Genomic DNA, 15,790 nt, shown 5'->3' on the forward strand with positions numbered 1-15,790 from the left:
CTCTCGCTCTCTCTCTCGATCGAATAATTAATTCAAGTAGCTAAATGTTATAATTAATTAATTCAAATAAATGTGATCTTACCACACTATTTCATCTGTCTGATCTGAAGTGGGCAGAATACTGAGCTAACGAGCCGTAGCTTCGCGTCAGTCTTGCCTTCACATAGTGCATTAAAATCATTTAAAGCCGTGTATTCGCTCTTTAGCAGCAGTTTTTACGGCAATATTTAAATGACACCCTGGTCATTCTTTGTGTACCCAAAATGGTCCCACAGATCGTCTTCAGGCATTTCTCTGGTGGAAATAAAGGATCGCTGTTTGGTTCCTCTGTCATAGTTCATCTAGTGTGTGTAGTAGGCCTAGCCTCCGTGTCTCTGATAAGCACGGCATTTTAAAGTGGTGCACCGCTAGTGTAACTTTGTTTTCATTTTGCGCAAGTTGCAACAGTTCCGTTCTGTGCAACAGAAACACTCGGTGTAGCGGAGCCTTTACGATTAATTAACCGTGACATTTTAAAGCGCGGTTAATTGTGAAACCGGTTAATCGCTGCATCCCTATTCTGGATTATGCTTTGGAGCAGTAATCCTGGGTTAAAACTTAAAAGTGGCACTAACCACTTTTTAACTTTACAGATGTGAAAGGTTACTTTAAGGAATAGCTCGCCAAAATGTTCTGTCATCATTTACTTATGTTGTTCCAAACTTGCATGACTTTCTTTCTTCTATGAAACACAAAAGAAGATATTTTGAAGGCTGTTGGTAACCTAACAGTTTTGATGACCATTGATTTGCATTGTATGGACAAAAAACACTGAGGTTTTTCTCTAAATCTTGTCTTTTGATATTTCACAGAAGTAAGTCATACAGGTTTAGACTGACATGAGAGTGAGTAAATGACAGAATGTTCATTTTTGGGTAAACTATCACTTTAAACTAGTGTCAAGAATAGCGTGGAAAAAAGACATTTGTTACCCTGGACCACAAAACCAGTCTTAAGTCGCTGGGGTATATTTGTAGCAATAGCCAAAAATACATTGTATGGGTCAAAATTATAGATTTTTCTTTTATGCCAAAAATCATTAGGATATTAAGTAAAGATTATGTTCCATGAAGATATTTTGTACATTTCCTACTTTAAATATATTAAAACTTAATTTTTGATTAGTAATATGCATTGCTAAGAACTTCATTTGGACAACTTTAAAGGCGATTTTCTCAATATTTGTATTTTTTTTGCACCCTCAGATTCTAGATATTCAAATAGTTGTATCTCGGCCAAATATTGTCAGATCCTAATAAACCATACATCAATGTAAAGCTGATTTATTCAGCTTTCATATGATGTATAAATCTCAATTTCGTAAAAATTGACCCTAATGACTGGTTTTGTGGTCCAGGGTCACATTTATGGTGTGTTAGGAAGCTCTTTCATACTAGACACCAATCTTGTATGAACCCCTGGGTGCTGCATAGATAATATAATCCATAGTACAGAAACACTGGAACTGAAGTGTTCAATACAGTCAGAGCTGAATGGGTTTTGATTGATGAGCATGTAAATTGTCTCTGTTGCTTTGGTTGGATGGGAAGATGCGGTTCTTCCTCTTACAAGAACTGTTTCAACAGAGTGGCCTGATCCTGACTGACACAAGATTTGATTACATGCATTTTAATAGGAAGCAAAAGAATTTGCAATTGCAATATTTTGGCAAACAGCTGTTAACAATAAAATGGTTATAGAGACAGAGCGACACGTCATAATCTGAAAACCACGCCCACCGGGGGTGAAAACAGTCTAACCCTCTCCATTGACTTTGCATTGTGGGAAGCTGCCTCCTTGTCATTTCTGACCTATGACAAAAAAACAGAACAATGTCTAAAAACTGCTATGTGACAATGTGTACAGTAAACAAGCTAAAAAACCCAGAACTATGTTTTTTTTAAGCTATCGGCCCCAAAAAACGAGCGTTTAAGCACACAAAAGTAGAGTGCAACATGTCATATTAATCAGAGAACTACGCCCACTGGAGGGAAACGTAATCGGTGACAGGAAACATTCATTATTTGATTAGAAACAAATACTTTTAAATATCAAAATTTTATCAAATAGTTTATATTAAGTAGTAAATATCAAAGTGGATGAATACCAATTGGCCCAAGCTACAGCTTGCTAACACACATAGCTAATATAAGCTTTCTAATAGCTAACTTAGTAATCAACTGCACCCCTGCTAACTTTTATGAAGCTGAGGCTATGTGCTGTGATTATTATTACATAAGTTAAGGGGTGAGGCTATCTAAGCTATGTGTTTTGAATTTGATCTTTGTTAGGTAGATTAAATGATGCTGTTACCTGGTGATTCGATCAAATAGTTGTAGATGTCAGGGTATTTCACGTTGGGCCATTCAGTTGGATCATTTCTCCAAAAAAAAGGAAGGTAAGGCTAAGGGGCACTGACATAGATCAATAAAATTTAGTTTCTCAATAAATCTTCTCCTCTCAGGTTCACATAGTGTGGTGAAATAATCCTTTGACATGGTTAAAAATAATGAATATTTCCTGTCGTCGATTACGTTTCCCTCCAGTGGGCGTAGTTCTCAGAGTAATATGACACATTGCGCTCTACTTTTGTGTCCTTAAACGATCGTTTTTTGGGGTTGACAGCTTATAGAAACGTAGTTCTGGGTTTTTTTGCTTGTTTACTGTACACCTTGTCACACAGCCGCTTTTAGGCATTGTTCTGTATTTTGTTATAAGTCAGAAATGACAAGGAGGCAGCTTCCCACAATACAAAGTCAATGGAGAGGGTTGGATTGTTTTCCCCCTCCGGTGTGGGCGTGGCCTAAATGCGTTGTGTTTCTATGGCTGTATTGATGTAGATTTCATGAGCTTTTTTTTCCCCCTACGCACCGGAAAAAGTATTTGGTATGTCACGACTTGACTTAAGCAGATTTTAATAGTGGAGTGCTGGGTAGCCCCGCCCACAGTGAAATCTTACTGGTCCAAAATTCTGCTCCACATATAGTAGCTGTATATTAGATATCAATCTAATACACAGCTATGTATATCAGATATGACCCAAGTTCCTTTCTTGTAAATCTCTGAAAATTCCCAGTTGTTTTAAATGGGGTCACTCTGTTGTGTTTTATCACAAATCTCTCTGACATACAGTATGTCTTAGTTTGCGCAGTGGCTGTTGTTTAGTTGCAGTTAATCTGATCTGTGGAGTCTTCAGTCTGCTGGCCAATCATCTGACTGTGCTGTTGTGACAGAAAGGGGCCACGCACTGAGAAATGTTGTATATAATACTTGTTTCTTCATTTTTCCTGGATCTCTGTCTCTTTCTCTCTCTCTCTCTCTCTCTGTCTCTCTCTCTCCCTCTGTTGTATCCTCTCTGAATCAGCTCCATTGATTCACATACTTGCTCATTCTGTCTGTCGACCTTGTCTGACACATTAGTGTAACATCATCTTGCATTGTCTAGAACCCTCCTGTCTCACATCAGACTAATCAATGCACTAGTTGTGTGTGTGTGTGTGTATATGTTTGTGTAATAACCACACATTGGCATATCAGATCTTTTGTCCTATACTTCTGCTGTTTCTTGTACAACTCCCATGTTGTCTGTTTTGTGTATTCAGCTTTTTGTAATGTGTCCCCAACATATTCAGCAGTTCAAAACTTGCATACAAACACATGCTCTTGCAACACATACAAACACACTCAGTACCATCTAATGAAGGACCCTTCGAATGCCATCAACTCATAGGAAGCCTGCTGGATTTCCTGGACCAAATAAGATGCCAGGGAGACAGATGGACATGAGAGAGGCCCAATCAGATCCCACACTCGGATCAAAGTAGGAGTTTATTCTGCTGCATGATGGATTCACACATTTTGATCCCACCTTTGTCCCAAGCCTTGACCCCTTGCCCCCTCTTACCCTAGCACATCTTGCCTCCAAAGACATATCCCTAATAAGGGTTACCCCCCTTCACCTCTGACTGATGTTTAATGGTTATTATCAAAGATTATTCCTTCATACAGCAATGATTTCATTTATTGAGTTACAGATCAGCTGATGTTAGTCATGTATTGAGACCTAACATGTCATTTGAGTCAAAGACATTATAAAATCAAAGGTATTATAATAATATTAATATATTGAGGTTAAAGTTTTAATGCTATTAAATATTTTCCTGGATTTAGCATGGATGCGCTTGCATGTCCTGTTGCATGGCATGAAGGCAGTATGTGAGAGCTTGTTTTACACTTCAGTGTAAAGTGTCGAATCTAAATGTTTTCACAAATAACTAAACATGTATTAATAAGTCAGGCTGACTGATTTGTGCATTTTAGTTGATTGGATAAATATATTAAGTGGGTGAAAAGTGTGCTGAAATAATAACAAAAATTGTATTTGGTCATTGTTTTCCTGATCTTCTCGCAGTGTTTGTTTTGGTGATGGTCACCTGTATGGATCCTGCTTTTGAGTGTACAAAGCTCTTTTTTATGATGGGGAATGAACACATGCCACACAGCACTCTTTTCAGTCTAGTTAATAGGACCAGTGATTATTTGCTTTCACAGGTAATGCCACACACAGCTCTCTCAACTAGCAGTTTTGCGCATATCTTATGTGAAATGGAGAAAAACGCACAAGGAAAAGCACCAAAATAATGCTACTTGTTGTGCTCAAAGAAATAGAAGAGCATTCATATATGAGCACAGATATACTTGTATGCACAACACAGCCGTATTGACACACCTGTCTGCACATCATGAGCAGGTCCTATGAATCTCTGCTGCTTTCCAAGCTTCAACTTGTGAAGTTTGAGTAGTAATGATTCTAGCTGATTCTAGTAACGTCCTCTGTGCCAATGGTTGCCAGTACCATCTGGGCTGGCGTCGCACACACACACACACACACACTCCCACACCGTCTTTCCCGCATCCTGGACCAGCCCCAGAATTTTAGCAGATGTCCCGGGTGCTCCACTGTCAGTCTCCATAGTAATATCTTGGGGTTTTTTCTGCCTTTCCTCTCCGTTTCCCCTTTCTCCCCTTTCTGCAGTGCCAAGAGGAGGAAGATGGCTGATAAGATCCTTCCACAAAGGGTGAGTAAGAGATCTGAGCCTTTTCATTGCTTTCATTGGTTTAGCCGGGGGTTTTTTGTGTGTGCAAATGTGCACGGATGAAGATGCACGGGTGTGCGCGTCTGTTCTCTATCTCGGCCTTTTAGAGGGGTGGAAACCTCTACCAAGCAAGCGATACGGTAGACAGAAATGTTTGGGGGGGCTTTTGCATTCAGTAATTGTCACCTCAGTTAGACAATGCAGATATACTCTATACTGACAGCAGGTCATTTTTAGAAATATATTGTATATTGCAAAGAGTATCTAGATTTTTTTTCTACAAAATATCTGTTCTAGTTAAGGTCAGCTTCCAATTGTATATCATATTCTGAGATATTCTAATATTACAATAAATAATAAATAATCTAAAATATAAGACCGCATTACTGCTGTGGGTTCATGGTGATGGCTATTGTTGAAAATCTTTTTTTTTTAATCATTTAATAGGGTTTAAATATTATATGAATGATTCTGTTCTTAGTTTTTTATAGTCACTGTGTTGCTATGAGTTGGTTGTGTTAGATAAGATAAGCAGCATTATGTGTGTTTTATCAGGCCTTATAGATAGATGCAGCTCCAGTAGAGACGCCAGACGCATTAGTCATTGACGAAACACTCTGTCTATCGTACACAGAACAAGGAAAATAATTAGGATAGTTTGAATTTGTTTACCAGTGCTCCCATTTTCAAAAAAAAAAGTTTTACTGAATTCCTTCTTCAGATTCGTGAGCTTGTTCCGGAGTCACAGGCATATATGGATCTGTTGGCATTCGAGCGTAAATTAGACCAGACCATAATGCGCAAACGGGTGGACATCCAAGAGGCACTTAAGAGACCCATGAAGGTATTTCTCATCCTCAAGATCCATATGTTCTTTTAATTTAATTTTCCAGGACAGACTGTTTTATTTACCCTCTTTTAAAAATATATATGTGTTTGCACTTTTACTTTTGTTAACCAATCCACCTTATTTTTAACATTAGATTGGCCACGGCCATTTTTTTATTTAATGTGTCTCGCTTCCGGTGTCATTTGATTCCAGCTATTTTTAGCTGTTAAAAAACAGCTTCTTATGCTGCTTGAAACTGCAAACTGGTATTTTTTTACCATGTTATTTTAATGTATTGTCTTAATTATAAACACACTGATTTGTAGCTCATATAGTCTTACAATTTACTGCACTTTGATATTCTCGTTATTTCCCTATAGTGGCTAATGAATCGGAAGTCTCGCACATTCACAGAAAACAGCTTACTTCTGTGTTGAAAAATAAGGTGGATAATATATCAGACAATTTCAAGCAGGCACAAGGAACCTTGGAACAAGCATTTTCACCTGCAGTCTAGTCGTCTCTTATTGAACCATTTTAAATATTGCTTGCATAAATCAACAGGATAAGAAACCAAACAACTTAAATGAGCATCAAATGAGGCTGGTGTCATTATTCTTGCGTTTAGCTTCTCATATTTTACCACTTGTCAGCTTAAAAGCATTTTCCCAACATAATGCCTCTGTGTTTTTGTGCGCACACAGGACTAATAGCATTTTGAGGAATGAATAGAGATAAATATTCAGAATTGACTCATTTTTTTCCTATTTGAAGCAAAAGCGAAAACTGCGTCTCTACATCTCCAACACATTTAACCCTGCCAAGCCTGATGCAGAGGACTCTGAAGGTAGCATTGCATCCTGGGAGCTACGTGTGGAGGGCAAACTGCTGGATGATGTGAGTCAATTGTACTTAAATCAATAATTGGACAACACGGATTTAATTTAAATTCATAATTATATTTTATGTTTGACATCGACCTTAAATCTTATTTAGTGGTTTCCATCAGTATGATTAAATAGAACTTAACTATTAAAAGCTGAGGCTCATTGCTCGTTTGTTTTTGCTCAAGCATGTTCCCTTCATCTCTAGCCACAAAGTGCACTGGAGCATGGCTAAACATGCAAAAAAACATGCGTTTATTAGTACCTGTACAAGTACCAAAAAATACTTTGACCTTCATATCTATGTAATGATTCTAACTACCTATGTAAAGATAATAGAATAATAACCGAAGATAGCTGTCATCAGTGCAATCAGAGATTTATTTATTTAGTTATTTATTTTTACTTTGTTAAAAGCGTCTTTTGGTTTATGATCTGAAATACCCGCTAAAGTACCGGTTTGATTCATGTGATTGCAGCTGAAGCATCATTGGGACGGAATTCTTAAGAGTTTACGCAGTGCAGCATAAATCCAGCCTCTTGGGTCAGTCTCTAACCAAGATCAGTTTTGCTAATACACTTGAGGCATGCTTTTCCATCCCCAAAGAAATAAAACTAGTACTTATTGATGATAGCTTGAGGGACTCATGCAGCCTCTGGGCTGAATGGAATGTTGTCCTGCTCAGCAAATCATCCGCCACAGTATGCCACATTTGAAATTCAGCCGTTCTCTTTCATGGAAAGTCTACCAGGAAAGTTTATGATGTGGTGCAAAGTTCTTGTTTTCCAACAATGTCTTCATCCTTGAAACTGGATAGTTTGCTCAGTGGCACACACTGAAAACAGTATTCCTGCTTTCTTGCACAGCCGGGAAAGATGAAGAGGAAGTTCTCCTCATTCTTCAAGAGTCTGGTGATTGAGCTTGACAAAGACCTTTACGGCCCTGATAACCATTTGGTTGAGGTTGGTGTTTGATATCCTGCTTATCACTCTAAATGACAGTGAAACACATTTTTTCATAATGGAAATTCTTAAAACCAAGAACTAAAACCACAATAAGTATCTTGCATTTTAACTGCATATATGTCGTGCATACACTGTATTTTTCAGTATAGTTCATATAAACATGCTATATAGCTCTTTGTTCTGTAAGATGTGTGGTGATATTGTCATTCAGGTTATTTTTCTATTAAGTTACTGAAGTAACTGTGTTTAGCTTTTTTTTTTTTTCTTTGTAAGTGTGTGCAAGCATGTTGATTTCTTTTTTTCTTTTTTTTTTCTGCAGTGGCATCGTACCCCAACCACTCAGGAGACAGACGGTTTCCAGGTGAAGAGGCCTGGAGATGTGAACGTGCGCTGCACCCTGCTGCTAATGCTGGATTACCAGGTAAAGGCAACAAAATGCATCTAGTAATGTTTACTTATATATTAACTGAAGACTACTGATCAAGAACTGCACCATGGTGCAAAATGCAATTGTATAATTGTCATGTCAAATTTTGGAACATTTTTCCTTGGGCTTGTGTGATTTTCTTTTTGATTATAAATTTCTTTCAGACCTTGAAGCCTTGGGTTTCATTGAAGTAATAAGTTGATGAAACGTAACATAATAGTGAATAGAACAGGAACTCTGTGAGTAGCAGGTCTACTTAGTAATAATTTTGTGATGTTTTATTTTATCACAGTCAAAATAGATAAATATTCTTCTACTGTGCCTACTTTTTTAGATTAGAAGTTAATTAAACTTAATCATGTATTCAATTATTAATAGTTAATTAAATGTAAGCATGTGTCAGTACTCTGAAATGAATGCGGAACACACTGAACAGTGACTGAAAAGCATTATTTATCTGAGAGTCTTGTGTTCTGTGTGCAGCCGCCTCAGTTTAAACTGGATCCGCGTCTGGCTCGTCTGCTGGGAATACACACACAGACTCGCTCCAGTATCATACAGGCCCTCTGGCAGTATGTCAAAACCAACAAACTGCAGGACTCTCATGACAAGGAGTTCATCAACTGTGACAAGTACTTCCAACAGGTACACTTGATTGTAAACATTGATTAACATTCATCACAATCTATAATTAATGAATGAATCAGCCTCACATAAACCCCTATAATGTGTTTGATATTTAAAATAACATTGCCGAAGTTCGTAGAAACATGTTGGAATTATTATCTAAAGCCAGTATACTGTATTTTAATCAAGAACTTTTTGTTTCTGGCCTCATCTCCTCTCACAGATCTTTGACTGTCCACGTCTGAAGTTCTCCGAAATTCCACAGCGCCTCACCAACCTTTTACTTCCCCCCGACCCTATTGTCATCAATCACATCATTAGGTTTGGATGTCTGATTATGTGTTTTGCTTGTCTGTACAAACGTGTCATTTGTCGACATTTACCAAAATACAGTGTTCTTAATCTTTTATACTTCTGGTCAAAGGTTTGGGGTCAGTAAGTTTTTAAAAAGAAATTAATCTTTTATTCAGTAAGGACACATTAAATTAATCAAAACATTAAGACATCTTTAATCTCAAAAAAGATTTCTATTTCAAATAAACAGTTATTTGTAAATTTCTACTCATCAGAATCCTGAAAAATAAAAATGTACAGTCTCTGCAAAACTATTAAGCAGCACAACTGTTTTCAGTAATAAAGTTTCTTGAGCATCAAATCAGCATATTAGAATTATTTCTGAAGGTTCATGTGACACTGAAGACTAGAGTAATGACTGCTAAAAAATTCAGCATTGACATCACTGGAATAAATGACATTTTAAAATATATTCAAATAATAAACAGTTGTTTTCATATTAATAATATTTCACAATATATATATATATATACAGTGGTGTGAAAAAGTGTTGGCCCCCTTCCTGATTTCTTATTTTTTGCATGTTTGTCAGCATTAGAGACTTGTTTCAAAAACATGACTCCAACATCTTTAACAGTATTTATTTTATTTTGCATCATCATTTTAATTCAACCTCATCACATCTCTGTGTATATATGTATATAATCCAAAACAGGAGTATTTTGGTTCAGTCGTTGTGCCTTTTACTTTGTCTTCTCTATCTGCTCTTACTAATTTTATGAAGAATACAAAACATGAATTCAAATTGAGGTTATTTTTGTTCAGCGTCGACCCTAATGATCAGAAAAAGACGGCGTGCTATGACATTGATGTAGAGGTGGAAGATCCTCTTAAAGCACAAATGAGCAGCTTCTTGCTCTCCACAGCCAATCAGCAAGAGATTGCCTCTTTGGACAACAAGGTTAGTGCAAGTCTCCCACATCAGTGTAGGCACAGCGGAGCAGATGAGTGAACTTCTAGACATTTTGTTCTGAATTATAGGGTCTTTGATTTCAACTCATATTATTACAGTTAACCTGACAGCAGGATAATAATCAAGATTTAACAACTTCTGCAGTGCCATCATGTCTGTGAATACACCCTTGATTTTTCACTTTGGTTCTAAATGCTTGCAGATCCATGAGACTATTGAGTCCATCAATCAGCTGAAGATCCAGAGAGATTTCATGCTCAGCTTCTCCAGAGATCCCAAAAGCTACATCCAGGACTGGCTCAAATCCCAGAGCAGAGATCTGAAGGTCTGCAACAACTTTCATTCTTTCTTTCATTCTACACATGACTCTTGATATTTATATCATTTTTATATTTATAATATTTTTGAAGATGAAGTGTGTTTTCTGTTATAGTACTTTCTCATATTTCAGTTCAATGTGCTGAGACAGATACATGTAAGCCAGTTTTAGGATGAGGTCCCAAAAAGTGTAAATACATTGGCTCTGTGCCGGTTTCAAAACATTGCTCAGTTTGTTTGAGTGGTCCGATATGTCAACTTCTGGCTCAACCAATGGCATGAATTTAGGGCAGGACTACCTTTTTAGAACAGGTCAGAAGGGGCAGAGTGTTTGGTAAACTGTTTGGAAATTAATTTTGCTGTTCTGTTGCTGCTGTTAAAGGTACAGAAATTACACACTTTGAACCAGATTTATATAAGCTTCAACAAGGTATTTACTTCATATTCAATAGTTTTCACTAGTACAATTTGAAGCTTCCAACAGCTCCCATACAGTACCATTAAACATCATGGGTGAAGATCATTCATTTTGGGCTGAAGATTTTTTTTTTAAAGAAATGAATACTTTAGCAAGGATGCATTAAGTTAATTTAAAGTGAGAATAAAGACTTTTATTACATATTACAAAAGATTTTTAACAAATTTTTTATACATTACAGAATCCTGAAAAAACAGTATCATGGTTTCCACGAAAAAAAATATTAGGCAGCACAACTGTTTTCAACACTGATAATAATAAGAAATATTTAATGAGTGCCAAATCAGCATATTAGAATGATTTCTGAAGGATCATGTGACACTGAAGACTGGGGTACACTTCAGCTTTGCCGTCGCAGGAACACATTAAAACTAATTAATAAATTAAAATATATTTAAATGGAAAACAGTTCATTTAAATTGTAATAATATTTTACCATATTACTGTTTTTTTTTTATCATCAAATAAATACAGCCTTGGTGAGCATAAGAGAAAATTCAGCATTGCATCACAGGAATAAATTACATTTTAAAATGTATTAAAATAGAAAACAATCAAAATAATTATTTTAATTGTATATTATAATATTTATTATAGTAATATTTTTCAGTATTACTATTGATAAAGAGCATTAGAGATGTCTTTGAAAAACTTCATGCGATTTCTTTCTCTGCGAGCATGCCCCTTAATCTCCTGCAACATGTTTGTCCTGATGTTGTCCTGCATTTCTAACTGATATCACATTTTGATTGTTTGTAGCTGATGACAGATGTTGTTGGGAACCCAGAGGAAGAGAGGAGAGCAGAGTTTTATCATCAGCCTTGGTCTCAGGAGGCTGTTAGCCGTTACTTCTACTGCAAGGTAAGAATATAAAAATATACCACGACTAGTGTGAACCTTCTCCTGGTCTTACTATAAAACAGAGTGTTATAACAGGCTGCACTTTGTCAATGTCTGAACTGCACTTGACAAAAACTGACTGACTCTATGTCTGACTTTCTGCTTCCAAAGATTCAGCAGAGGAGGCAGGAGCTGGAGCAGGCCTTGGCCTTGAGGAACACCTAGAACTCACACCGACCACATTCAGAAAACATGGCTCATTTGTGACAACACAGACAACACATGGAGGTCCCTGCATTATTTTCTGCAGTGTATGAGGGTTTGTGTGCGTGTCCAGTCATTGTTGTCACTGTGACCTACAATCCACCATAATGGACCAATCACACCCTGTTACTCCTGCAGCCCCATTGTATAGTATGTGCATTTCAACCAATTCAGCCATTCCTGGATGAAATCATCTCACAATGCACTATTTGGATTTCTGGTTTTGAATACCAATCACATACATTAGAACAGGTCAGAAGGGGCAGAGTGTTTGGTAAACTGTTTGGAAATTAATTTTGCTGTTCTGTTGCTGCTGTTAAAGGTACAGAAATTACACACTTTGAACCAGATTTATATAAGCTTCAACAAGGTATTTACTTCATATTCAATAGTTTTCACTAGTACAATTTGAAGCTTCCAACAGCTCCCATACAGTACCATTAAACATCATGGGTGAAGATCATTCATTTTGGGCTGAAGATTTTTTTTTTAAAGAAATGAATACTTTAGCAAGGATGCATTAAGTTAATTTAAAGTGAGAATAAAGACTTTTATTACATATTACAAAAGATTTTTAACAAATTTTTTATACATTACAGAATCCTGAAAAAACAGTATCATGGTTTCCACGAAAAAAAATATTAGGCAGCACAACTGTTTTCAACACTGATAATAATAAGAAATATTTAATGAGTGCCAAATCAGCATATTAGAATGATTTCTGAAGGATCATGTGACACTGAAGACTGGGGTAAACTTCAGCTTTGCCGTCGCAGGAACACATTAAAACTAATTAATAAATTAAAATATATTTAAATGGAAAACAGTTCATTTAAATTGTAATAATATTTTACCATATTACTGTTTTTTTTTATCATCAAATAAATACAGCCTTGGTGAGCATAAGAGAAAATTCAGCATTGCATCACAGGAATAAATTACATTTTAAAATGTATTAAAATAGAAAACAATCAAAATAATTATTTTAATTGTATATTATAATATTTATTATAGTAATATTTTTCAGTATTACTATTGATAAAGAGCATTAGAGATGTCTTTGAAAAACTTCATGCGATTTCTTTCTCTGCGAGCATGCCCCTTAATCTCCTGCAACATGTTTGTCCTGATGTTGTCCTGCATTTCTAACTGATATCACATTTTGATTGTTTGTAGCTGATGACAGATGTTGTTGGGAACCCAGAGGAAGAGAGGAGAGCAGAGTTTTATCATCAGCCTTGGTCTCAGGAGGCTGTTAGCCGTTACTTCTACTGCAAGGTAAGAATATAAAAATATACCACGACTAGTGTGAACCTTCTCCTGGTCTTACTATAAAACAGAGTGTTATAACGGGCTGCACTTTGTCAATGTCTGAACTGCACTGGACAAAAACTGACTGACTCTATGTCTGACTTTCTGCTTCCAAAGATTCAGCAGAGGAGGCAGGAGCTGGAGCAGGCCTTGGCCTTGAGGAACACCTAGAACTCAAACCGACCACATTCAGAAAACATGGCTCATTTGTGACAACACAGACAACACATGGAGGTCCCTGCATTATTTTCTGCAGTGTATGAGGGTTTGTGTGCGTGTCCAGTCATTGTTGTCACTGTGACCTACAATCCACCATAATGGACCAATCACACCCTGTTACTCCAACAGCCCCTGCAGCCCCATTGTATAGTATGTGTCTTCCATTCCTGGATGAAATCATCTCACAATGCAATTTGGATTTCTGGTTTTTAATACCAATCACATCCACCAGCATTTTGAACTTGATGACTTCAGAGCCGGCTCAGTCCCCTAGAATGTGGATCCAACGTTGATTCAGTTGTGATTCAGCTTTCCTTACGGTCAGTCATCAATTCCTGGTATTCACACACATTTTCCCTGTGATTAACGTGTGTTTTGACTCAGGTATTGATGATGTCTCTAATTTAGTCCATATTTGTACCAGTTTTTTTCTTGGGTATTGATCAAAAAGGTCATTTTGAATGCGTCAGTGTTGGGAATCAGTGGAGATACAATAATTATCTCCATTATTAACACTTTTATTTAGAAGTGTATTAATGAAGTACTTTGAGGCAGGCAGCTTAAAGAGGAGAATCATTCAGTATTAACTGAACTGGTGGCTTACAGGGTATGTCGCTCTCTGCTGTCTGTCCCTGCCACAATAATGACATTTAGCTGCAATAGTGTATATAAACATTGAAAGATAGAAGGAGGTTGTTTTAATCAAGTATTTAAAAGCTATTCTGCCATATAAAGACAAAACAGTAACTACACTCGAGAGAGAATGTGACTATAGAGTTTTTGATTTTTTTAAAGTTTTGATCAATTTTCACACTTTTTTTGATTGAATTATGTGTAGTTGCTGTGTTTTGCCTTTGTAGGACACTACTGACATAGCCATTAGTTCACTTTGAAGGAATTTGATAGGTCACGGTTTTTGAGAAGCTTTCACATATGTGACCCTGGAGCACAAAACCAGTCTTAAGTCGCTGGGGTAAATTTGTAGCAATAGCCAAAAATACATTGTATGGGTCAAAATTATCGATTTTTCTTTCATGCCAAAAATCATTAGGATATTTAGTAAAGATCATGTTCCATGAAGATATTTTGTAAATTTCCTACCATAAATATATAAAAAATGTATTCTCATTAGTAATATGCATTGCTAAGGACTTTAAAGGCGATTTTCAGATTTTTTTGCACCCTCAGATTGCAGATTTTCAAATAGTTGTATCTAGACCAAATATTGTCCTATCCTAACAAACCATACATCAATGGAAAGCTCAGATGATGTATAAATCTCAGTTTTGAAAAAGAAAATTTCAAAACTTGACTGGTTTTGTGGTCCAGGGTCACATATATGACGAAAATGGGCCATACCAGCATGGTGACAAGTTATTCAGAAATATAATCCGCTTGTGACATATCAAATACTGTTTCTGGGTCCAAGCCTTTACTTCATTTGAAGTAAGAATACAATCTCAACTGCCGTTTATGAGCACTGTACATTAATGGTACCCCTTTAAGCTAAGCTTCCCGTGTACACTAGTCTCCGGGCTCACAGCGTCCCAGTCAGAAAAGATGAATCTCTGTCTGGCCAACTAAGATTTCAGTATGAAGTTAAAGGTTAGGATCTTGATTTTTCAGTAGTACTATAGCACACCGTAAGTGTATATTAGCACTGTTTGTAGTTTGTTTTTGGGATCTGAAGGAGCATTTGGACCCGGATGTGGTGACGTGTTATGTCAAACCAGAGCGGATTATTCAGATCAGCAGTCAACTAGATAAAAGTGAATATTCTGTAAAATCTCATCTTTTCAGAGACACTTCTTTATGCTTCACCAAAACTTTTTTTGTGCACATGACATTACCATCTTCTTGGAGAAGTTCCTTTGAATCCTGCATTATTATTATTTTTTTTTTCCATTTCAATATTTGTTTAAAATAACATACTGTGTGTTTCTCACTAATGTCACTGTTTCGAATGATTTTAAAGCATTAGTGTCATTTGATGTTTTACCAAAGGTCTAATTTACTTTTAAAAAGAGAGTGTACAGACTTTGACATGATGAAGGACTTTTTAAAAGATGAAGGATGCATTTTTAAAGAATACACATTTTAAATTTCCATTTCTCCATAGCTGTGAAAACAGTGCTTTTTAAAATTGCTTTATGACTCACAGAGTCTTTGCACTAAATCATGGAACATAACTGAGCGCGCTGAACGCTTTCCATGCTAATTATACA

General features: G+C 36.5%; 1 protein-coding gene across 3 annotated transcripts in view; it reads left to right on the forward strand.

Moving 5' to 3' along the window:
* Positions 1-12,268, forward strand: part of LOC107742121 (SWI/SNF-related matrix-associated actin-dependent regulator of chromatin subfamily D member 3) — a 49,531-nt gene extending 37,263 nt beyond the window's left edge. For 2 of the 3 annotated variants that reach the window (XM_016555007.1, XM_016555006.1), the window contains exons 3-14: positions 3,770-3,859; positions 5,075-5,117; positions 5,857-5,979; positions 6,739-6,861; positions 7,716-7,811; positions 8,134-8,235; positions 8,725-8,886; positions 9,092-9,189; positions 9,988-10,123; positions 10,338-10,460; positions 11,691-11,792; positions 11,943-12,268. In XM_016555007.1, coding sequence (XP_016410493.1) covers positions 3,770-3,859; positions 5,075-5,117; positions 5,857-5,979; positions 6,739-6,861; positions 7,716-7,811; positions 8,134-8,235; positions 8,725-8,886; positions 9,092-9,189; positions 9,988-10,123; positions 10,338-10,460; positions 11,691-11,792; positions 11,943-11,996 — 1,252 coding nt within the window. In that variant the 3' untranslated portion in view covers positions 11,997-12,268. The remainder of the gene's footprint in view (positions 1-3,769; positions 3,860-5,074; positions 5,118-5,856; positions 5,980-6,738; positions 6,862-7,715; positions 7,812-8,133; positions 8,236-8,724; positions 8,887-9,091; positions 9,190-9,987; positions 10,124-10,337; positions 10,461-11,690; positions 11,793-11,942) is intronic. The other variant, XM_016555008.1, reaches the window with a different exon arrangement.
* The last annotated feature ends 3,522 nt before the right edge of the window (positions 12,269-15,790 follow it).

Source organism: Sinocyclocheilus rhinocerous, unplaced genomic scaffold (assembly GCF_001515625.1).
Source record: "Sinocyclocheilus rhinocerous isolate Xijiao unplaced genomic scaffold, SAMN03320098_v1.1 scaffold256, whole genome shotgun sequence".
Taxonomy (NCBI): domain Eukaryota; kingdom Metazoa; phylum Chordata; class Actinopteri; order Cypriniformes; family Cyprinidae; genus Sinocyclocheilus; species Sinocyclocheilus rhinocerous.